General features: G+C 40.7%; 1 protein-coding gene across 6 annotated transcripts; it reads right to left on the bottom strand.

The window, feature by feature from the left end:
• Nucleotides 1-731: 731 nt before the first annotated feature.
• ranbp3b (RAN binding protein 3b) lies at nt 732-14,773 on the bottom strand. 6 transcript variants are annotated; one of them, XM_069157826.1, is made up of 17 exons: nt 14,680-14,772; nt 12,409-12,464; nt 12,058-12,094; nt 11,888-11,965; nt 11,708-11,779; nt 8,057-8,122; nt 7,782-7,874; nt 7,470-7,579; nt 6,382-6,501; nt 5,974-6,074; nt 5,801-5,876; nt 5,601-5,697; nt 4,774-4,898; nt 4,555-4,675; nt 3,637-3,779; nt 2,748-2,943; nt 732-1,953 (listed from the first exon to the last, which is right to left on the bottom strand). In XM_069157826.1, exons 1-17 carry the CDS (start codon nt 14,699-14,701, stop codon nt 1,910-1,912), a joined length of 1,557 nt encoding a protein of 518 aa, XP_069013927.1. In that variant the 5' UTR covers nt 14,702-14,772; the 3' UTR covers nt 732-1,909. The 6 variants fall into 6 exon arrangements, with proteins under 6 accessions (XP_069013927.1, XP_069013929.1, XP_069013926.1 ...); XM_069157828.1 differs by lacking the exon at nt 11,708-11,779 and having other exon boundaries at nt 14,680-14,773; XM_069157825.1 differs by lacking the exon at nt 14,680-14,772 and having other exon boundaries at nt 12,409-13,828.
• Between the last annotated feature and the right edge of the window lie 1,997 nt (nt 14,774-16,770).

Below are 16,770 nucleotides of genomic sequence, written 5' to 3'. Positions count from 1 at the left end.
TGTACCGTTTTGTACAATGTAAGCATATACTTTGTTGTACTGAGGTGACCCTGTCATTATAGGAAGATGTGCCTCATCAATTTTGAATCAGTATTTCATCAAAGTTAAAAGAAAGACATAATGAGGAGTCCCAGTTTGGGAGAATGAAGGAGAATTTGTTCTCCGGCAGATCTACAGTCGGTTATGCAGATGGACTTGCATTTTTTTTTTTTTTACTGTCCGAACATTTTAAGGTCAGAACGAGTTTGGTTTTGACTTTCACTACACAGCCACAATCATTTACAGGAAGCGCTGTAGAAAAAATGCTTCCTTGCCCAGTCACCGCAGAAAGGCAGATAAGGCGAAGAGTTTGCGAGCGGTGGCAGTTATGCTTCTAGTTTCGATGCGTATGACGGCGTCGGGCAGTTATGATAGGTACATGCATCAAATATTCATGACCTCGCGCCTGATAAATGCCGTTTATAAACAAGATTTAGTCCGATTCCTGCTCAGTGCAGTCAGAGCACAGCATACATCAACCTGTGGGCCAGATGCAACGCATGAATACAAAACAGATGAACCACTTTCATTCCATGTGCTCTGGTATGTCTAAGGTTGAAACCTCTCTTCAGATATGCTCATTATTATAGTGTTACCATACAGCCACTACATAACACCACTAAAGAAAATGTTAACCACTCTGCTGACGATTGTCTCATGCAGAAAATCAAGTTTCAGAAGGAAAATTTGCAGTCAGTCCAAAATGGTTTATTTTGTAAAGGGGGCAGTTGGAGGAGATGAAAAAAAACATGGTGCGCTACTAAATGATGATATATTCAAATGTACATGACATTCAAAGGGCTTTACAGTTATCACTCAATTTTTCCACACATGAAGTTAACTCTTCATTCCAACATGTTTTCCAAACGCAAATGGATAAAAAGTTTGTATATTTTCAACATAAAAATATGTATCAACACAATAAACCCTTGGGATGCTGAAAAGAAAAACAAAAAAAAAGTAAGTTACATGCAGAATGTAAACTGATGAGTTAATTTTTTTTTTTTGATTTGGATAAAATAAAATAAAATAAAAAAAAAACAAGGTGAATGACTAACACATCTTATTAATTTAGAGAAGAAAATTGGATGTGAATCCTTCTGCCCTTTGTCCTCACATCATAACTCACATTAGCAGAAGCTGCATTGTTTCAGACTTTTATTCACTATAATATAGGTCAATAGGAAATATAAGAAACTGCTATTAATGATGACAACTTGAGTGGTCTTGGCTAGCCATTACAAACAGCACATATGTGTTGAGATGCCTCATGAAAATGATGGCCCAAAATAAATTACATTTGCCAAAACCTAATGCACAAACTGGTCGGGATGGAGGGGGGGGGAGGGGGTAGGAAGGTTGGACTTGATGTAGGAACAACCGACTGGAGGACTAGTCAAATACACTGTGAGTGAAGCTCCTCTGGATGTGTGGCGTCCAGAGGTACGGCTGTAGAGTGAGTATAAAGGTCCCAAAGTAGAAACTGCAGTCTTAACATGTGCCATACTTTAAAATGTAGAGGAAAACACCCTTACACTCATCAATATGATGAGCAGAAAAGTCCCAAACCAAAGCTTTGAAGTCTTTATTTTTGCTATCGGGGAGAGGAAAAAAATACTCGAAAACAAAAATAAAACACAAAACAGGAGAGGGAGGGAAGAAACAACTCCAGATATTACGCTGAATGCAGAGAAGATGAACTGCACGAGTTGGGTGAGACACTCCGGCACAGGGGGTTATTTCCTGGAGCTAGACTTCTAATATCCAAAAGTACTGGTCTGGAGGACCCATGTTGGTCAACGGGTGTCCATGAGATGCCTACAGCAAATGCCGCAACAGCGGCATCTTTGCAGGCTGTCCAAGAATGACGCTATGTGCTTCCTGCTGCCTGGCTCTCTCCTCCCTCTGAATTACCTGCAGGAACAGAGTGGCAGCAGGTTGACAAAGGCACCGTAGGCAAGTGGTCCCAACATATCGCCGTACGAGGTGCCGATCAAAAAGTTCAGAGACTGCATCTGTCACAACCAAAAATCCTGCCCGACCTAAAGCTGGCCGAGATCTCCTAAATGGTCTTCGCACAGCGACACGGTGCTCCTGCCATGCTTGGAGCGCTTCCCTTTAGCTTGAACTTCATTTTGGGGAACGGAAAGAAGTCGCAGGGAGCCAAATCCGGCGAATTGTGGAGGAACTATTGTGTTGTTACGCACGACAAACTCACACTTTTCAATGCACTGTGAAGCGGGGGCGCTTTGTCATGTTGGAGAACCCAAAAACCACCCCATGCTCACGGACTCCTGACCTGGCGTGACTTCTTCGGTCTTGGACAGTCGCGTTCTGCCCCTTGACGGTCTTCAAATATCAATGGCACTCAAAACACGTCACCCGGCTCGTTGCTCGTTTCAGGTCCACGGTGACATCAAAAATGTGCAAGTACCACCGGTCATGAAAATGTGTGTAACTCGGGCTGACGTTGATCAAACGATGCAACTTGAAATTCTTACTTCGGAAAGTTATTTCTTCATTTGTATGCAACAGAACCAGTCTCGGAATGTTTTGATTGCACCTCGTACAAGCCAGAACTAGTAAAAAAGCAGCGAGAGCAGCGATACAACTTCAACCCCCAAATTGTGACGTTTGTTTGGTTTACAAGAAAGTCAGCCATGGAAGATGGAAACGTACATTGAAACCAAGTAATACAAATCACTGACTTGTAGCTGGAGTGGAGGCTGAAGCGGAGGCCGAGGCATTATCTTCCTCGTCGCTGTCGTCCTCGTTTGACTGTGGTACCTCGGCTTCGGGGATGGTTGTTTCTGGGGCCTCGGGCTCCTGCTCCGCCCTGCTCTTCAGGGCTAAGATACGATGATGTAACGCTGCAGCCAGCTGACCTATGTCTTTAGAGCTACCCTGAAGAAGTGAAAGAGAAAATGCAGACACAGTTCAGCCACACTGCCATCTGCAGACGTTTCATATTAAATGTCTGCCTGGAAAGAAAGAGCTTCTGCCCTTTAAACCACTGGAAGGCTTTTAAGGTGAAACATCTGGACAGAAAGTTATGACCTTTGTTAGCAGTAGCTTATCACTTACTGAAAGTAAAATGGAGATGAAAACGGTGCTTGTGTTAAAACTGTGATCACCAAAGGGTTGAATGTGTTTGGACTATATTGTTGTACTGCTTAAAAGTGGTGGGGTGGAAATGTATTGATCCTGAACTGCACCAAAAGGAAATAGATACATTAAAATAGGAGCATATCGGGAATCTGGGATGTCTCTTACTAAAATATTATAAAAAAAAATACAAACAGGAAAATCACTAACCAGCCAGTTGTCTGCAGCTGGAGGTACCCACGGTGGAAGCAAGTGAATTAAAGTAAAACCTTTCAGTTTCTCCCATTTGTCCAGAAACTGAGATATTTGAAGTGTATGTGTGCTCTACTTATTAAAACATCTGGAGGGGACATTATGTAGCTACTAAGAGTAACCCAAATTTGTATGCAAGGACTTGGTTTAGACTTTCATCAGGAAAAGAATAATAAAAAAAAAAAGAAATCTTGAATATAAATACTGCGCAGCCTCGGTATAATGTTTGGTAATACGTACTGATATTAGGAAGACTTTGACCCCCTGGTCCTCTGTGTCCATGGCAGTGATTCTTACACTCTTCTCGCTGGCCTTGTCCACCTGCATCTGGGGCCAAAGTTTAGTGTTGAGGATCAACCGGAGGCTGCCCTGGGTCCTCATCACTGGAAGGGTTAAACCACAAACGCACACGACAGCATTGAACAACGAGTCGAAGAAGTCACTCGTCATACTGTTTCTTTAGTTCATGGTATTCTACCCGACTCGGTGCTGTGATATTGTGTCATAAAAGATAAAACAAGTACAATAAATATTAGTAGTAACTGCGGAACTATACTCCTTAAAAACTGCCCTTTCCTGAGGATGTGATGAGTACCAAGATTTCATAATGCAAGTCATATGTTCATTAGCAGATATACAAGGAAAGTACGTTATTTACCATAAACCTAAAGTCAAAAATGAAGTGCAACATAAAGCATGTGCATGTATGAAATAGACATACTTCTTTTTTTGAAACTGATAAAAAGAAACATCAATCAAATTTCTTTGTTTTTTTGATAAAATCAACTTTTTATATCTTATTCCACCATCATGCATATAAACAGTGCTGTGGTGTCTAGTGGTAAGAATCATATAGTAGAGGAATGGGCTCCCCCTTGTGTTCAGTGTCAGGTATTGTAATGATAATAATAATGGTGACGAAAACAAAGACGGCAAATGTATGTTTTAGTTTTTTTTTCTTTTACCAAGATAAATGTTGTCTATTTTCATCCAATATCTATCTGGCACAACATTCAGCTCGTAACTACAACTATTGAATTTTTCCGATCACTGAACCATAAAAATTGAAGTCATGCACGTTCCTAACTGTAAGTTGTTCATTTCCTTTTTACATTTTTTTTTTTTTTTTATAAAAGAAGTGTCTGCAGGTGTGTTTACCTAGACGGGACTGTAGCGTGCCGTCGTCTGTCGATGCCATGTCGTTGAGCCTCAGCAAACCTCGACCTCTCTCTATCCACGACTGAGCGGTCTTCTCAAAAACATACAACTTGCACTGCATCTGAAGTAAAAGACCGCAAACAAACAAAGCCCGTATTACTTTCTGCCACGTCGATTCACGGCACGTCTTGAATCCAGCGAGGCTGCCTTGTCTTTTACCTGTAAAACATTGCTTTCTGATTCCTCTCCGGTTTTCACATCGACTTTCTCTAAGATGCACTTCTTGGCTGTGGCTTTGGTGTACGCTGCTGCAGACTCCTCCAAAGACTCCGACACGCTGTTCGCTGCCGAGATAAAAACACAATGGTGAGAAATCTGCTCAGAGACTCCGCTCTCGCTCCCATGACTGATCTTGTAATGGCACAAAAACAACGTTCCCTGCTAAATTTTTGGAGTAGCCAGTGCTGGAGGGTGATCAACCAAAGACCCCGGCTGACACTCCATCGCTTCACACAAATGCTGAACAGGCTGCTGCGGATCATTTGCAGGGTCACCCGAGCTCTCCGCCCACATTAGTGAATGCAGGAGCTATAAAAACGCTCAATTTCTTTTCAATGTCGTCGGACAAAGTACTCACTGAAACATGTCCACCTCCCACTCCCCTAACTGTATGGGCAGTATTCACTCGTAAAGCTTTTTTTCTGTGCTAAACAATAAAAAGGTATAACTGACCTCTATATACTGTGTTAACACAAAAACTTTGATGACAAAGTCGGAGTTTGTGATTGGCTTAAATAAGAAAACAAATAAAGTCTCTCGAAAACAATCTAACTAAAAGCAGTACAGTCATAGCCTCACGTGTCTATCGTCATCCATCATTAATCAAACATTAGTCTCACAGATACATTACAGTGCTTCTTTAACCACCACACGCTATTGTTGTTGCGTTTGTCACCAGAGTCCAGCCGAGTGTCTCGCTTACAGCTGTCGGTAGCAAAGACAAAAAGCAATCATATTTTCAATAATCAGTGGGATTGTATTCTTACCCTTCTCTGGGGTGGTTTCCTGTGATGAAGGCTCTGAAGGAGGGGCAGCTGGAACCTCTTTATTCTCCTCACTTGACAATTCGCCCTTCGGGGGACTCTGGAAACACGACAAGGCTGATCATTGGAACTTGTTCAATTCGCAAATCATTGTGAGCTTTCAGCGACGGTGATTATCTATTCAGTTAACCGCAGCAACTCACCAGAACTCTTTCAGACATATTCTGCCCAAAAACAAATTTTGCTCCACTGTCGGCACTGTTTGTGGCATTTTTTGAACTGAAAAGGGAGGAAAGAAAACATGCAGTGAGTTCCAGTTAATATCGACTTAAAATGAGCTGCTAAAAATAAATAAATCAGGACACAATTTCATTACCTTGGGGTAGAGATGTATTGTAAGAAATAATTAGTGCCCTCTGTTTGAGAGTCCAGTGGCACACCATCCTTTGAGTTGTCTTCTGTATTGTTCTCCTCCAACTAGAGGGAAAAAAAACAACAAAAAAACAGGAAAGCATCTAATTACAGGATCTGGAGTCACAAACGACAACAAACAGTTCCTTAACAATAACCAGCCCGACATTCTTAATGTAATGCAAGCAAAGAAACGCATCAAAGTGTCATAAAATGTGGGCTATATTAAGCCGACTCACTATTCTGAGTGAAATCTCAAAGCAAGTGTTCAAGTCTCTATGAATGTCACTTCTAACCGTTTATATCTCATTTTGTTTGTCACACCTTCTCTGTAATTCACAGACAGGTGTGAGACCGACAGAAAACAACCCACCTTTGCTCTGTCTTTGATATTCTGACCAAACACAAAAGATATTGCTACATCTGTCTCCTTCTTCTCTCTTCTGTCTCCATCTTTGTTACCACTTGCTCCATCTTCCTCATTTTCATGTTTCTGAAATAGGAAACAAAAAAACACCACCAGGGTAAACTCTGACTCATTTGTCTTTTACCATCTAACGCCATTCCTACAACATCACTGTTTACGCCGCTTTTCCTCAAATCAAAAAAAAAAAAGGAACCTTTACGAACAATTTCCCTGTGTAATACAGTCATTTTTAATATCTCGGTTTCACCTACATGTGGCAAACCGTAACCATCGCAGGTTACGCTGGATGTGTGGACCTCAACACACACAAACAAATACATGAACGCCCCCTGCCCAACATACGTGGTTCTCGAGTGCATCCAGCAGCCAGCCAATTCACTCAAGAAGTGGCGTACAGCGAAGGTGAACAATCAATGAACGTTTCTGAAGTTGAAATAATTGTTACAAGCCAAGCAAAACTGTTCCTATTTAGTCGTGTTCGGCTACACATTAATGCTGTTTTTCAGCCAATTCCGTGCACTTCCGTTATACCTGGACATCTCGCACGATTTACTCCACAGATTAACTGGTGAAACTTTGTCCTGTACAACCGACTTGTTCATTAAATAATATTTGCCATTTTTTAGACGGGTCTGAAAAATGGGCAAATTAAAAAATGGAGGGTGAGCTGAGGTCTCTGAAGCAAAACAGGTCCACAGTGTTAGTAGTTGTTGAATGTTTTCTATGTTGAAGAATTTCATTCTACGACATTTATTAACGTTTTTTTCTTTTTGTTTTTTTTACTATCTCTGTCCCTAAAGCTCCACTTTTGCCACTTTGAAGCTTACAATGAAATAACATGCACGACAAGGTGAACACAGATACCCGCATCCATGACAATTCTAACATCGGCTAAAGCTTTTTCTCCACTCACACTTAAACACGGGTTTAAGAGTTGTACATACGTAGACGTGCAAGCAAAAGCGCTGCTGGAAAAAACAAAACATTTGAGGCCTTGATTATTTAACAGGCTGAGATTCAGATTCATTACTCACCGATGATTTGGCCAGCGTGGCTGAGTGCTCTGTGTTGTTCAGGAAGAGGGACTGTGCCACAGAATCCCCATCTGATGACTTTTTCACACCATTTGTTCCACAACTGGAATCTAAGTGTACAAACACAAAAGGCACAAATAAAATGTACTGTTTCCGTTTCCTCTCCTTTTGGAAATGTAACCTGCAAAAAAAAAAAAAAAGCAAGAAGAAAACACAGAATGCACTGGAAAGGACTCCTAAGATTTTAGTGACGTTTGAAAATGTTCTACAGTTAATAACTAATGAGTTCAGGTGACGCTACGCTGTACTCACTGGACTCTATATGTGATTTAGAGGGCGGTGCCTGGAGAACTGCAGGGCGGAGGACACTGCGTTGCTGCTCCTTGGGTTTCTGACTTGGGACACCTGCAAGAGAGTTAACTTGTCTCATTCTTCTTTAAACTCTTCTTTAAAAAAATATCCTGCATCCAATTGTTCAAGTCTAGATGGGTCTAGGGGCTTCATGTGGGTGCAAGTTCAAATCTTTTTTTTTCTCATACGTAAACTCGGTGTGAGACAATACAACGCGAGTAATGCAAACCACTTACCTGAACTTGGTGCCTGTCCATGTATGAGAGTTGGTGGCTTTAAACGGAACCCTACAGGCTTCTCCTCTGGTGAAACAAGAGGAAGTACAGATTTTTTAGAAAATATTTTGAGACTTATGCAGCAACCTGAAATGGCTTTGTTCCTTCTGTCTTTGCACTTCTCTAACCACCGGGCCAGTTACCGCAGCAACCCTCAAGAGTTGTGTTGCAATCCAACTCTTGTGCAGTAACATGGCGGGCTCTAGGGCTTCCAATCTATTTCTACCGCTGTCTCTCCATCTCAGTAGCTTTATTAGCCTGCCATGACCTGGCCCTAATCAGTGCTACAGCAGAAAGCCAAAAGCACTTGAAAAAAAACCGCATCGTCTTTGTCATCAGCATTTAAGAGATCAATCCAGACTTTAATATTTAAACCTGGGTTCAGTCATTCAATACCAAGCGTATGTGAAGCCTGCATTGCACAAACATTGAGAATGGTCTTCCAGTGAAGTGAGAGGCATTTTGTATCCCGGTGTTAAAATTTTGGAATGAAAAAAAAATAACTGTATATTCATAGATTCTGGCTTATTCAGTAAGAGCAGAGGAGTAAATGTCGTTTCAAGAGTTTTTAAACAGGTAAAGTAATTTTTGACACTAATTATATAGTTGTTGTTTTTTTAACAAATCTTTAAACATGCCAGGAAAAGATCTTTAAACATTTTTTTTTTATTTTTTTTTAAACCTGCGTTGGGCCTCATTTTCATTTTACTACCCAGCAACTCTCTACATAAAAAGGCAGACCAGACAGTTATGTGACAGAAACAAGCACACAAGCAACAAAATGATTTAAACCACGACCGCTATGACCATCTTTCAACAGTTACTGTATCCAGTTCTGCATCAAAGTCACTTTACATCCAATCAGTGGTTTATTTCTGGTGTGTTCATCACTGATTATACTTTCAAATAAGTGCATTATGTAATATGCTTCAAGTGGTTATTAACAAAATCCTGTTTTCTTGTTAAAGTGGAAGTCCTGTCTGTGAAGCTGTTAACATCAGCCTTCACCTCATCTCAACTGAGCTTGTGATTAAAATTCAACGCATTAAATCGAAAGTGTATTGAAACACTTCAATTTTTGATGAGACATCAGATGAATAAAAATGTAATTTAAAACATGTATCAATGTTTAAATCCCACTGCAGTAATAATTTTAACAAGAATTAGACTTTATTCTGTATAATTTAATGATGATTTTAACATTTTTGCTCTACTTGGAAATTTTAAAAATGATTCAACGATTGTCAAGTTACATATTATTGACCGAATGCCTAAAATGCAAATAACTGATCAGTTTTGCATGCCCCCTCCAACAAAATACATTTAGTGAACCATAATGGGTCTAAAAATATTATCAAAATACTTTTCATATTGATCGATATCGATAATCATCACAATATTCATATAAACAAAGAAGTTGTTTGTTTACAAGAAAACTCAACAGGATGCCTTCAAATTGTAATTTCAAAGTGTAACATTATATTCAGTGTAAAACTGACTCCTAAATAAATCAAATAATGTTTATTAATGTTAGTTTCTCAAATAACTTGATACTTTCCGCATGCAACATTTCAAAACATGTCCGCCTTACCAAGGCAACCACAACAATGCCCTTACATAAACATCACAGAGAGAAAAATCAATATGCTATGGTACATGTATTGGCTGCTGCCCATTGGTTATCTTTAAGCCATATATAACAGTAACAACGAAAAATATCTATATTAGATTAGTTAGTTTTCACTTCCCCCCCCCCCACACACACACATTCTCTGAGTCTATCAAGGATGTGATACAAGCAGACACAAGCGCCTGCTGCTGAGGTTTGAAGCAAAGGTACTTGGGTGTTCTTGCTAGCAACTGGGGACTATAGACTTTCGGCAAATGCCACATTTTGACACGGTGGAAAATGTTTGTTGTGGGCGCAGGTCTTATAACAGATATCAGTCACAGCTTTAGAAATCTGGCCCACTTCCAAATCACAGATGCTATGTTACTTCGCTTCACCACAATTTCCTCATGTTGCGGGGACGATCGACTCTCCTCGAGGTTTCTAATTTTTTACTTTTCCAACATACATACATGCATGTTTTTTTTTTTTTATTTATTGCTTTAAAATCAGATAACTGACCCAAGTACAGAACAGACACATTTATTGTAAACTAGTCATCAAATCATCGATATTGAGGGAATTTTTCTTCTAATATTTATTGAGATTCTCATATTACCCAGACCTAAACAACATCATAAATCCTGTCGTACATGGGGAGCACTTTGCTGAAAAATGCGTTCAATTCTGAGTTTGATCCAAGCAGGATCTCAAAGAGCAGCATAGAGCCTGCACAAGCAAGGACATGAGACCCGGATGTATTCTGTTTATGCATGTCTAAGACCTCATTTAACTTAACCTACCAACGTGTGCTGCAGATGATTTGAGAGGCAAATTATTTCATGACTGTTTAGCGAGAAAGAAAAGCTTTTTCCACAAATGTAATACAACTAATCTGGGAACAGTCATTAGATATAGGCATAATCGCCCACCAGTACTAAACAAAGCAGCTTATAATAGAGAATAAACTACTCCTCTGAAATGGTCAGTGGCACAACACAAACTGCAGCCAACTACCAGCACATGACACAAAGACATCTAATAATAATAATAGACCCTCTGCGCCTTTACCAATGTCACACTTAACTCTGCTTTTCTCAAATACAGGCATCATAGATTTGTTTCCTGGCATTTCAAACAGTCTTAATCCAGAACAGAAACAGAAATTGGCAAGATCACAGGCCACTGGGGGTCATAATGTTCCCACAATGAAAGTGTTCTTGGAATTACTGGGACTTAAGATCCTCTTTAGCAAGTTGTTTCATTTAATACAAATAACTAACCTGGAAGGCAAATGCAACCAGAAGGCTTCACTTCCGATAGATCTATTACGTGATATCTTTGTATCAGATGACACGCACCATTGGAGCAGTGATGAAGAGAATGATAAGAAACCAAATTCTTTCAAAATGAGAAAGCCACAATACAAACATGTCCAACTCTACGTGCACTGATCTGGCACAGTGAATCTCTTCTGACTTTATAATGTTTAGTACTGTAAAGATTATTTATTTGAACACTTGCGTGTGTCTTTAGTGCCTATTCACTTACTTTTAAAATCATTCCTAAGAAAAAAAAATCCAATTGTGCCTGTGGAAATGGGGCTTTATGCTCTGAGACTGCACATATTCCTCTACCCATGAATAATGCCAGACCTCCACAGCAGATAGTTGAGGGGTAAGCTCAGAAATAAAATTACCACGAGAGTTGACTAGACCTGGTCAGAGTGGGGGATGGTATCATTTGCAGGCAGGGAACATGCAAAACATCACTGGTTTCATTGTCAATCATGACTTTAGACAAATAAACATTCTCAAAAAATTACTTCTGACATTTAATCCTCAGTCTAGCAAAAGTTATTGTTTACCAATCTCAGTCAACTTAGTTTGTTTGTTACTTTAAACTGTTGAAAAATGACATGTTCAATCCAAGAAACGAAGATTTTCACTGCAGGGGGCCTTTTAAGCGGTGAAATAAAACTAATGGTGATCTAGATGCCTCACCTGGCTCAGAGTCAGAGTTCCCAGTCGGAGACTGGCAGAAACTTGAGGGCATGAATACATTGTTCTTGGGAACTGCAAAGTAGCAGACAGGCATTGCACTCAGCATACAAATCAATCTGTACACCACAAGCAAGAACCAAGAAAGAAGAAATGCTCTGCTTAGTCACCACGTGCCCTTACCAGAATGTGGGGGTGGGAATGATGAGGTCCTTTCCCGTTTCACAGGGGGGCAATAGCTTCCCTCGTCTTTATCTGAATCTGAAAGTGGTAACGAAACATTAATAAAATTCCAGTTCAAGACAAGAGACAATATGGATAAAGAAGGTGGACAGTTTGGACATTTTATTTACCGTCTCCATCCTCTGCACTCGAGCCATCTGCAGATCGCTGCAAGAGAGCGGAACAAGTCTTACTACAGAGCGACAATGGACATCAAAATCATTCAAAATTTAGGACACATTAAAAATAACAAAACTAGTTTGCTTAACCTCAGTGGTATCCAGACTTTACCTGCTATAATGAATAAAAGTGACAATTTGTATCAAATCAAGCAAGATGTGGTTTGACTGTGATAACTTTTCTGGAATGAATACTTTTAAGAAATTCGGTTCCGACTGAACAGAGGTGTAAATAAAGTCTGAAGGATCTGAGAATATGGCTCTGGCATTGACAAACAAATAAAATAACATGCAGGAACTTACCTTCTGTGCTTTATCTTTTTGGAAAACAAACACAGGAGGCGCTATGGCAGGCTTGTCTGTTAAGAGAAGATGTAGGCTGGTCATCCACGCACTAACTTCAGGTGTACAGAAAATCTGTTTGATTCTTCTTCATCATCATCATCATCATTACAATTGAAATCAAAATAGTTGAGGCTATGGCCTTGTCATTGTATGGACCGAAAGTTCCCTTTAAAAGCAGTAGCAGCGTGACTCATGATGAGGCTTAGACAGCTTTGTAAATTAAACTTATCAGCACCCTGATCGAGCACTTAAACACCAAACTTACAATGATGCCAAAAGTCATCCAAAATATAGGGTATAATGAAAGATATCTTCTAGATATCCTTTTCCATACAGAGTGTAGGGAAGGTAAAACATTTTTATTCTCAAACTAACAGTCTGTTTTTGAAACTTTCTTCAGGTGAATCTTCCAGTGAGTCAAACAGCAGTTTACAGTCGATTTAAATGTCATATTAATTAAAAGACGAGCGTGTTAAAACAAGCCGACAAAGGTGACATAAGAAAATACATTTCTATGACGATGTCTAATTACACTCAACCAGTCGAGAGAAATTAAATTCCAAACAGACCATACCAAACCTAATTATGCAATCCTATTAAGAGTCCCTGAAAAAAAAAAAATGTGGATCCCATTATGTTGACCCTAAACTGAACAATCAAAATATACTAAAACAATACGGCCTAATGCAGGAAACATTCATGCAAATGCACATGCATCAGACATCAAACTCTCAAATTTACATGAACAAACAGCAACCACAGCCACGTCTGTAACGAAAAAGGGGATTTTTTTTTTTTTTAATTATTTTTTTTTTTTTTATACAAAGCTCACCTCCAAGATGTTGTTGCTTCTCTCAGCTATTACCATAACCAACAAGAATAGCAATCGACATGCAAAGTGATCATTTGGACGTCACCTCAGGCCACTTTAGCACCTCCACCTCCACACTGTAACCTCTTGGTTAAGATGTGTAATCCTATAACGTTAGCCAGACAAAGGTTTTCCTCCTGTCTGGGCTGGGCCTTATTACACCGAGCAGGTGTAGCATCGCTGTCGTTGCATCCAATGCATCCGATAACAGCCCAAATAGCCGGCAGCACGCAAAGCCGGGACTGTTTACAGGACCGATATGCGCACCGTCCTGACACCAAAGCCCTCGTGGCTAAATACCGGTCGTTTGTGCATGAAGCCCCGTTTATTGCCAAAGAAACCACCGTGACCTATATTTAACATCCACCTTTTTTTTTTTCTTCTTCTTCTTCTTTTTTTTTTTTCGGTATCTACACCGCGACTTGCGATCAGCTGAGCTTTGCCAAATCAATGTTAAGAATCCCGACGTGAAACTGATGTTCACTTCAGAAATGTGAGAAACCCACCACCACCACCACCCTCCTCCTCCACCCTCCTCCTCCTACCAAGATGTTCCCGGCTTATGTTAACCAGCTAGCACGTCAACTATCTGACCCTTTCCAGCAAATAGTCGGCGCCGCCGGTTGTTCCTCTAAAGCCGAACGTAGTTGGGTTTTGGTTTTTTTTTTTAGCTCCCTTGCTAACGCGCTCCATCCCGCATGAGTCATCTCGACAGACCCCGAGATTTCGTATTGTAGTCTTGTTGTAAGTAAATCGACGATGTGGGATATATAAAAAAAATAAAATAAAAAAAAATAAAAAAGGAAAACAGTGAAATAAACCAAAGCATCGTCTCTTAGCTGACGGGTTTTTTTTTTTTTTTTTTTCCAACTCTACGCGCCTAAATGAACGACGAGCGACCCCGCAGCCGAACCAAACAACACGGACCCACGTCGCCTCCCCCCCTCCCGCTCTCCCCTTTTCCAGTTTGAGCGGACTATCCAGCTTACGTTTCCTCGCCTCCGAACGGCGAGGGAACCCACCCCGCCGGTCCCCGACTATAAATAAGCCGGGTGCTGGCGTGAGGAGGCGAAGCCCGGAGACGGCGGCGGGGGCAAGGCGAAGCGTTTTACGAGGGCGTTGCGAAGCGCTCCGGGTATTAGCCGCGGCCCGGCCGTTAGCATTGCTAGCCTGTTTGCTAACGTTGTAGTTCTCCGTAAAACGCCGCGGAGCTCGCGATTCGCCGCGGCCAGCTCGCGGCCGGACAACGCCGCCGACTCGCTTTCGCTTCGCGTGTTCAAATGTGCGGACGGCGTCGCGGGTGCGGCTCACGCCGCCGCGGTCGCTGTATTGTTTTTCTTATGCTGCCACTTACTCACCTTCGTTTGCCAAGTCCGCCATTTTACTTCGACGCTCAACACACCCACAACCCACCGCGCAGATAACACAAGTCGAGGCAGAAATGTTGTCGGTGCCACAGAGCACGTTGCCGCCGTTTACTGATGCGGCCAAAGGGGGGGGGGGGGGAGAGGGGAGGGGAGGAAGGGAGGGGGACCCTCCTGCCATCCCCGGTGCCCTTCAATAGGCCACCAAAAAAAAATAAAAAATAAAGTGTCGGTCCATTGCTGTCATTGTGTTTGTGTTGTTTTAATTAAATACATTTATCCAGCCCCGAAGGACAGCTTAAAGTTTTGATTGGATAGCCTCACCTACCACTACTACTACTACTACTACTACTAACAGTAGCTGCGGGCCTCTTATGTGACAACACAGGTTTTAAGGGTATTATCTGCAGTGATGAATTACACACACACAAAAAAAACACTCTAAATGAGAACGTCGGTGAGGCAGGTGTCTTCTTGACCTTGGGGGGGGGGAAAAAAAAGAGTATTTTGTCCAAAATATATTCTCTGGGGATTGAAACCACACTTCGACCCTCTTTGGCCTATATTTGTTGCACGCTGTAATCGCAACAATTATTGGCCAAATGGACGATATTTTCATCTTACACGTGCATTTAATGAATGATATCTTTCTTGACCCACTGGTATAATTGTTTATTTACCTCTCGGGTTTCAGCTGCAGTTCTGCATCCTTCTTCAGAAGTGTTCCTACAGGTGCTGGCATTTAATATGACAACCAATAATGTGGTAAACAATCAAGGCATCTGTTTACATATTATACATTGACATTTTTGTGTATCCTTATGTGCAAAGAGATGGGCCTTTCTTATATATATATATATATATACATATATATATATATACAATGTTCACTGATTCATTGCCAGATAAGTTTTATACAGTATGTAATGACTTTGTCAAGGTGTCATTATGCATAAAAAGAAAAATACAACTAACACATCAGACAAGTGGTATGTGAATAACATTTCCTGGTAAGGAATAAGTACATAATATGTACGAGTGCAAATATGTAAGATAGTCTATGTGTCGTGTGTGTGTGTGTGTGTGTGTGTGTGTGTGTGTGTGTGTGTGTGTGTGTGTGTGACATCATACTTTAATAGGTACATTTAATGAATATTTATCTATTGATGTGTGTGTGACATCATACTTTAATAGGTACATTTAATGAATATTTATCTACCCTATGTAAATTATTTAATGGAAGTAAAATCAAAACAAAACCTCGTGCTTTTTTGCAAATGTTTTGCTCAAGAAAAGAAAGTCTTAAGAAGTCTAACATGTTGAATGCATTTGCTGGCTCATAAAACATTTGCAAAGCATTTTTGAATGTTTTAAAACTAGGGTTGTTTACACCCACTTGTAGTCTCCTCCTCTGCTTTTATTGGTGCACTGGTAGCTTTTTTTTTATGGAGGTCACATGCTGTGAGGCAAACACAAAACCATCATGGACTTTTCCTGCAGTGCTGTTTGGTTCCCAGAACTGTGAACAAAGCCCCTCTTCTCCGATCCAATCCAGGAGTGCCCCATATTTTGGGATTTGGGGACCCAAGATGGTATTATTCTGAATTTTGACCGTTTTCAGTCTGTCTTTTTGAACATTAAAACTGTTTAATTCACAGCTTTGTATCGTGCACAGAATCTGAGTCAATTGTGTCCTTTTCCAATGGTAAAGTCAATGCAATTCACAGAGCAGCCACCAGAGGGCAAACTGTCATAATAACTGAATGATGCTGAAGACGCAGACAGATATCACCTATTCTGTCCCGGCTCATTCAGACGGTCAGGAATCATCCAAAACAAAGATGCAGTGTTTTTTTTATAGTTGGATTATTTCATAAAATCTAAAATATTTTAAATGTGCTGTTACAGGGTGCCTTGGCGGTGCAGTGGTTTGTCACCTCACAGCAAGAGGGTTCTGGGTTGCAGTCTGCTAGTCGGCTGGCGACTTTCTCTGTTAAAAGTTTGTAAGATCTCCCTGGCCCTGTTTGTGTTTTCTCTGGGGGCTCCAGCTTTATGCTGGGTTGATTGATTATTCTAAATTTGCCA

This window comes from Embiotoca jacksoni, unplaced genomic scaffold, assembly GCF_022577435.1.
Source record: "Embiotoca jacksoni isolate LCO1_2020_lvr unplaced genomic scaffold, fEmbJac1.0.p SCAF_22, whole genome shotgun sequence".
Lineage (NCBI taxonomy): Eukaryota > Metazoa > Chordata > Actinopteri > Embiotocidae > Embiotoca > Embiotoca jacksoni.
This window is presented reverse-complemented; position numbering and strand designations above follow the sequence as displayed.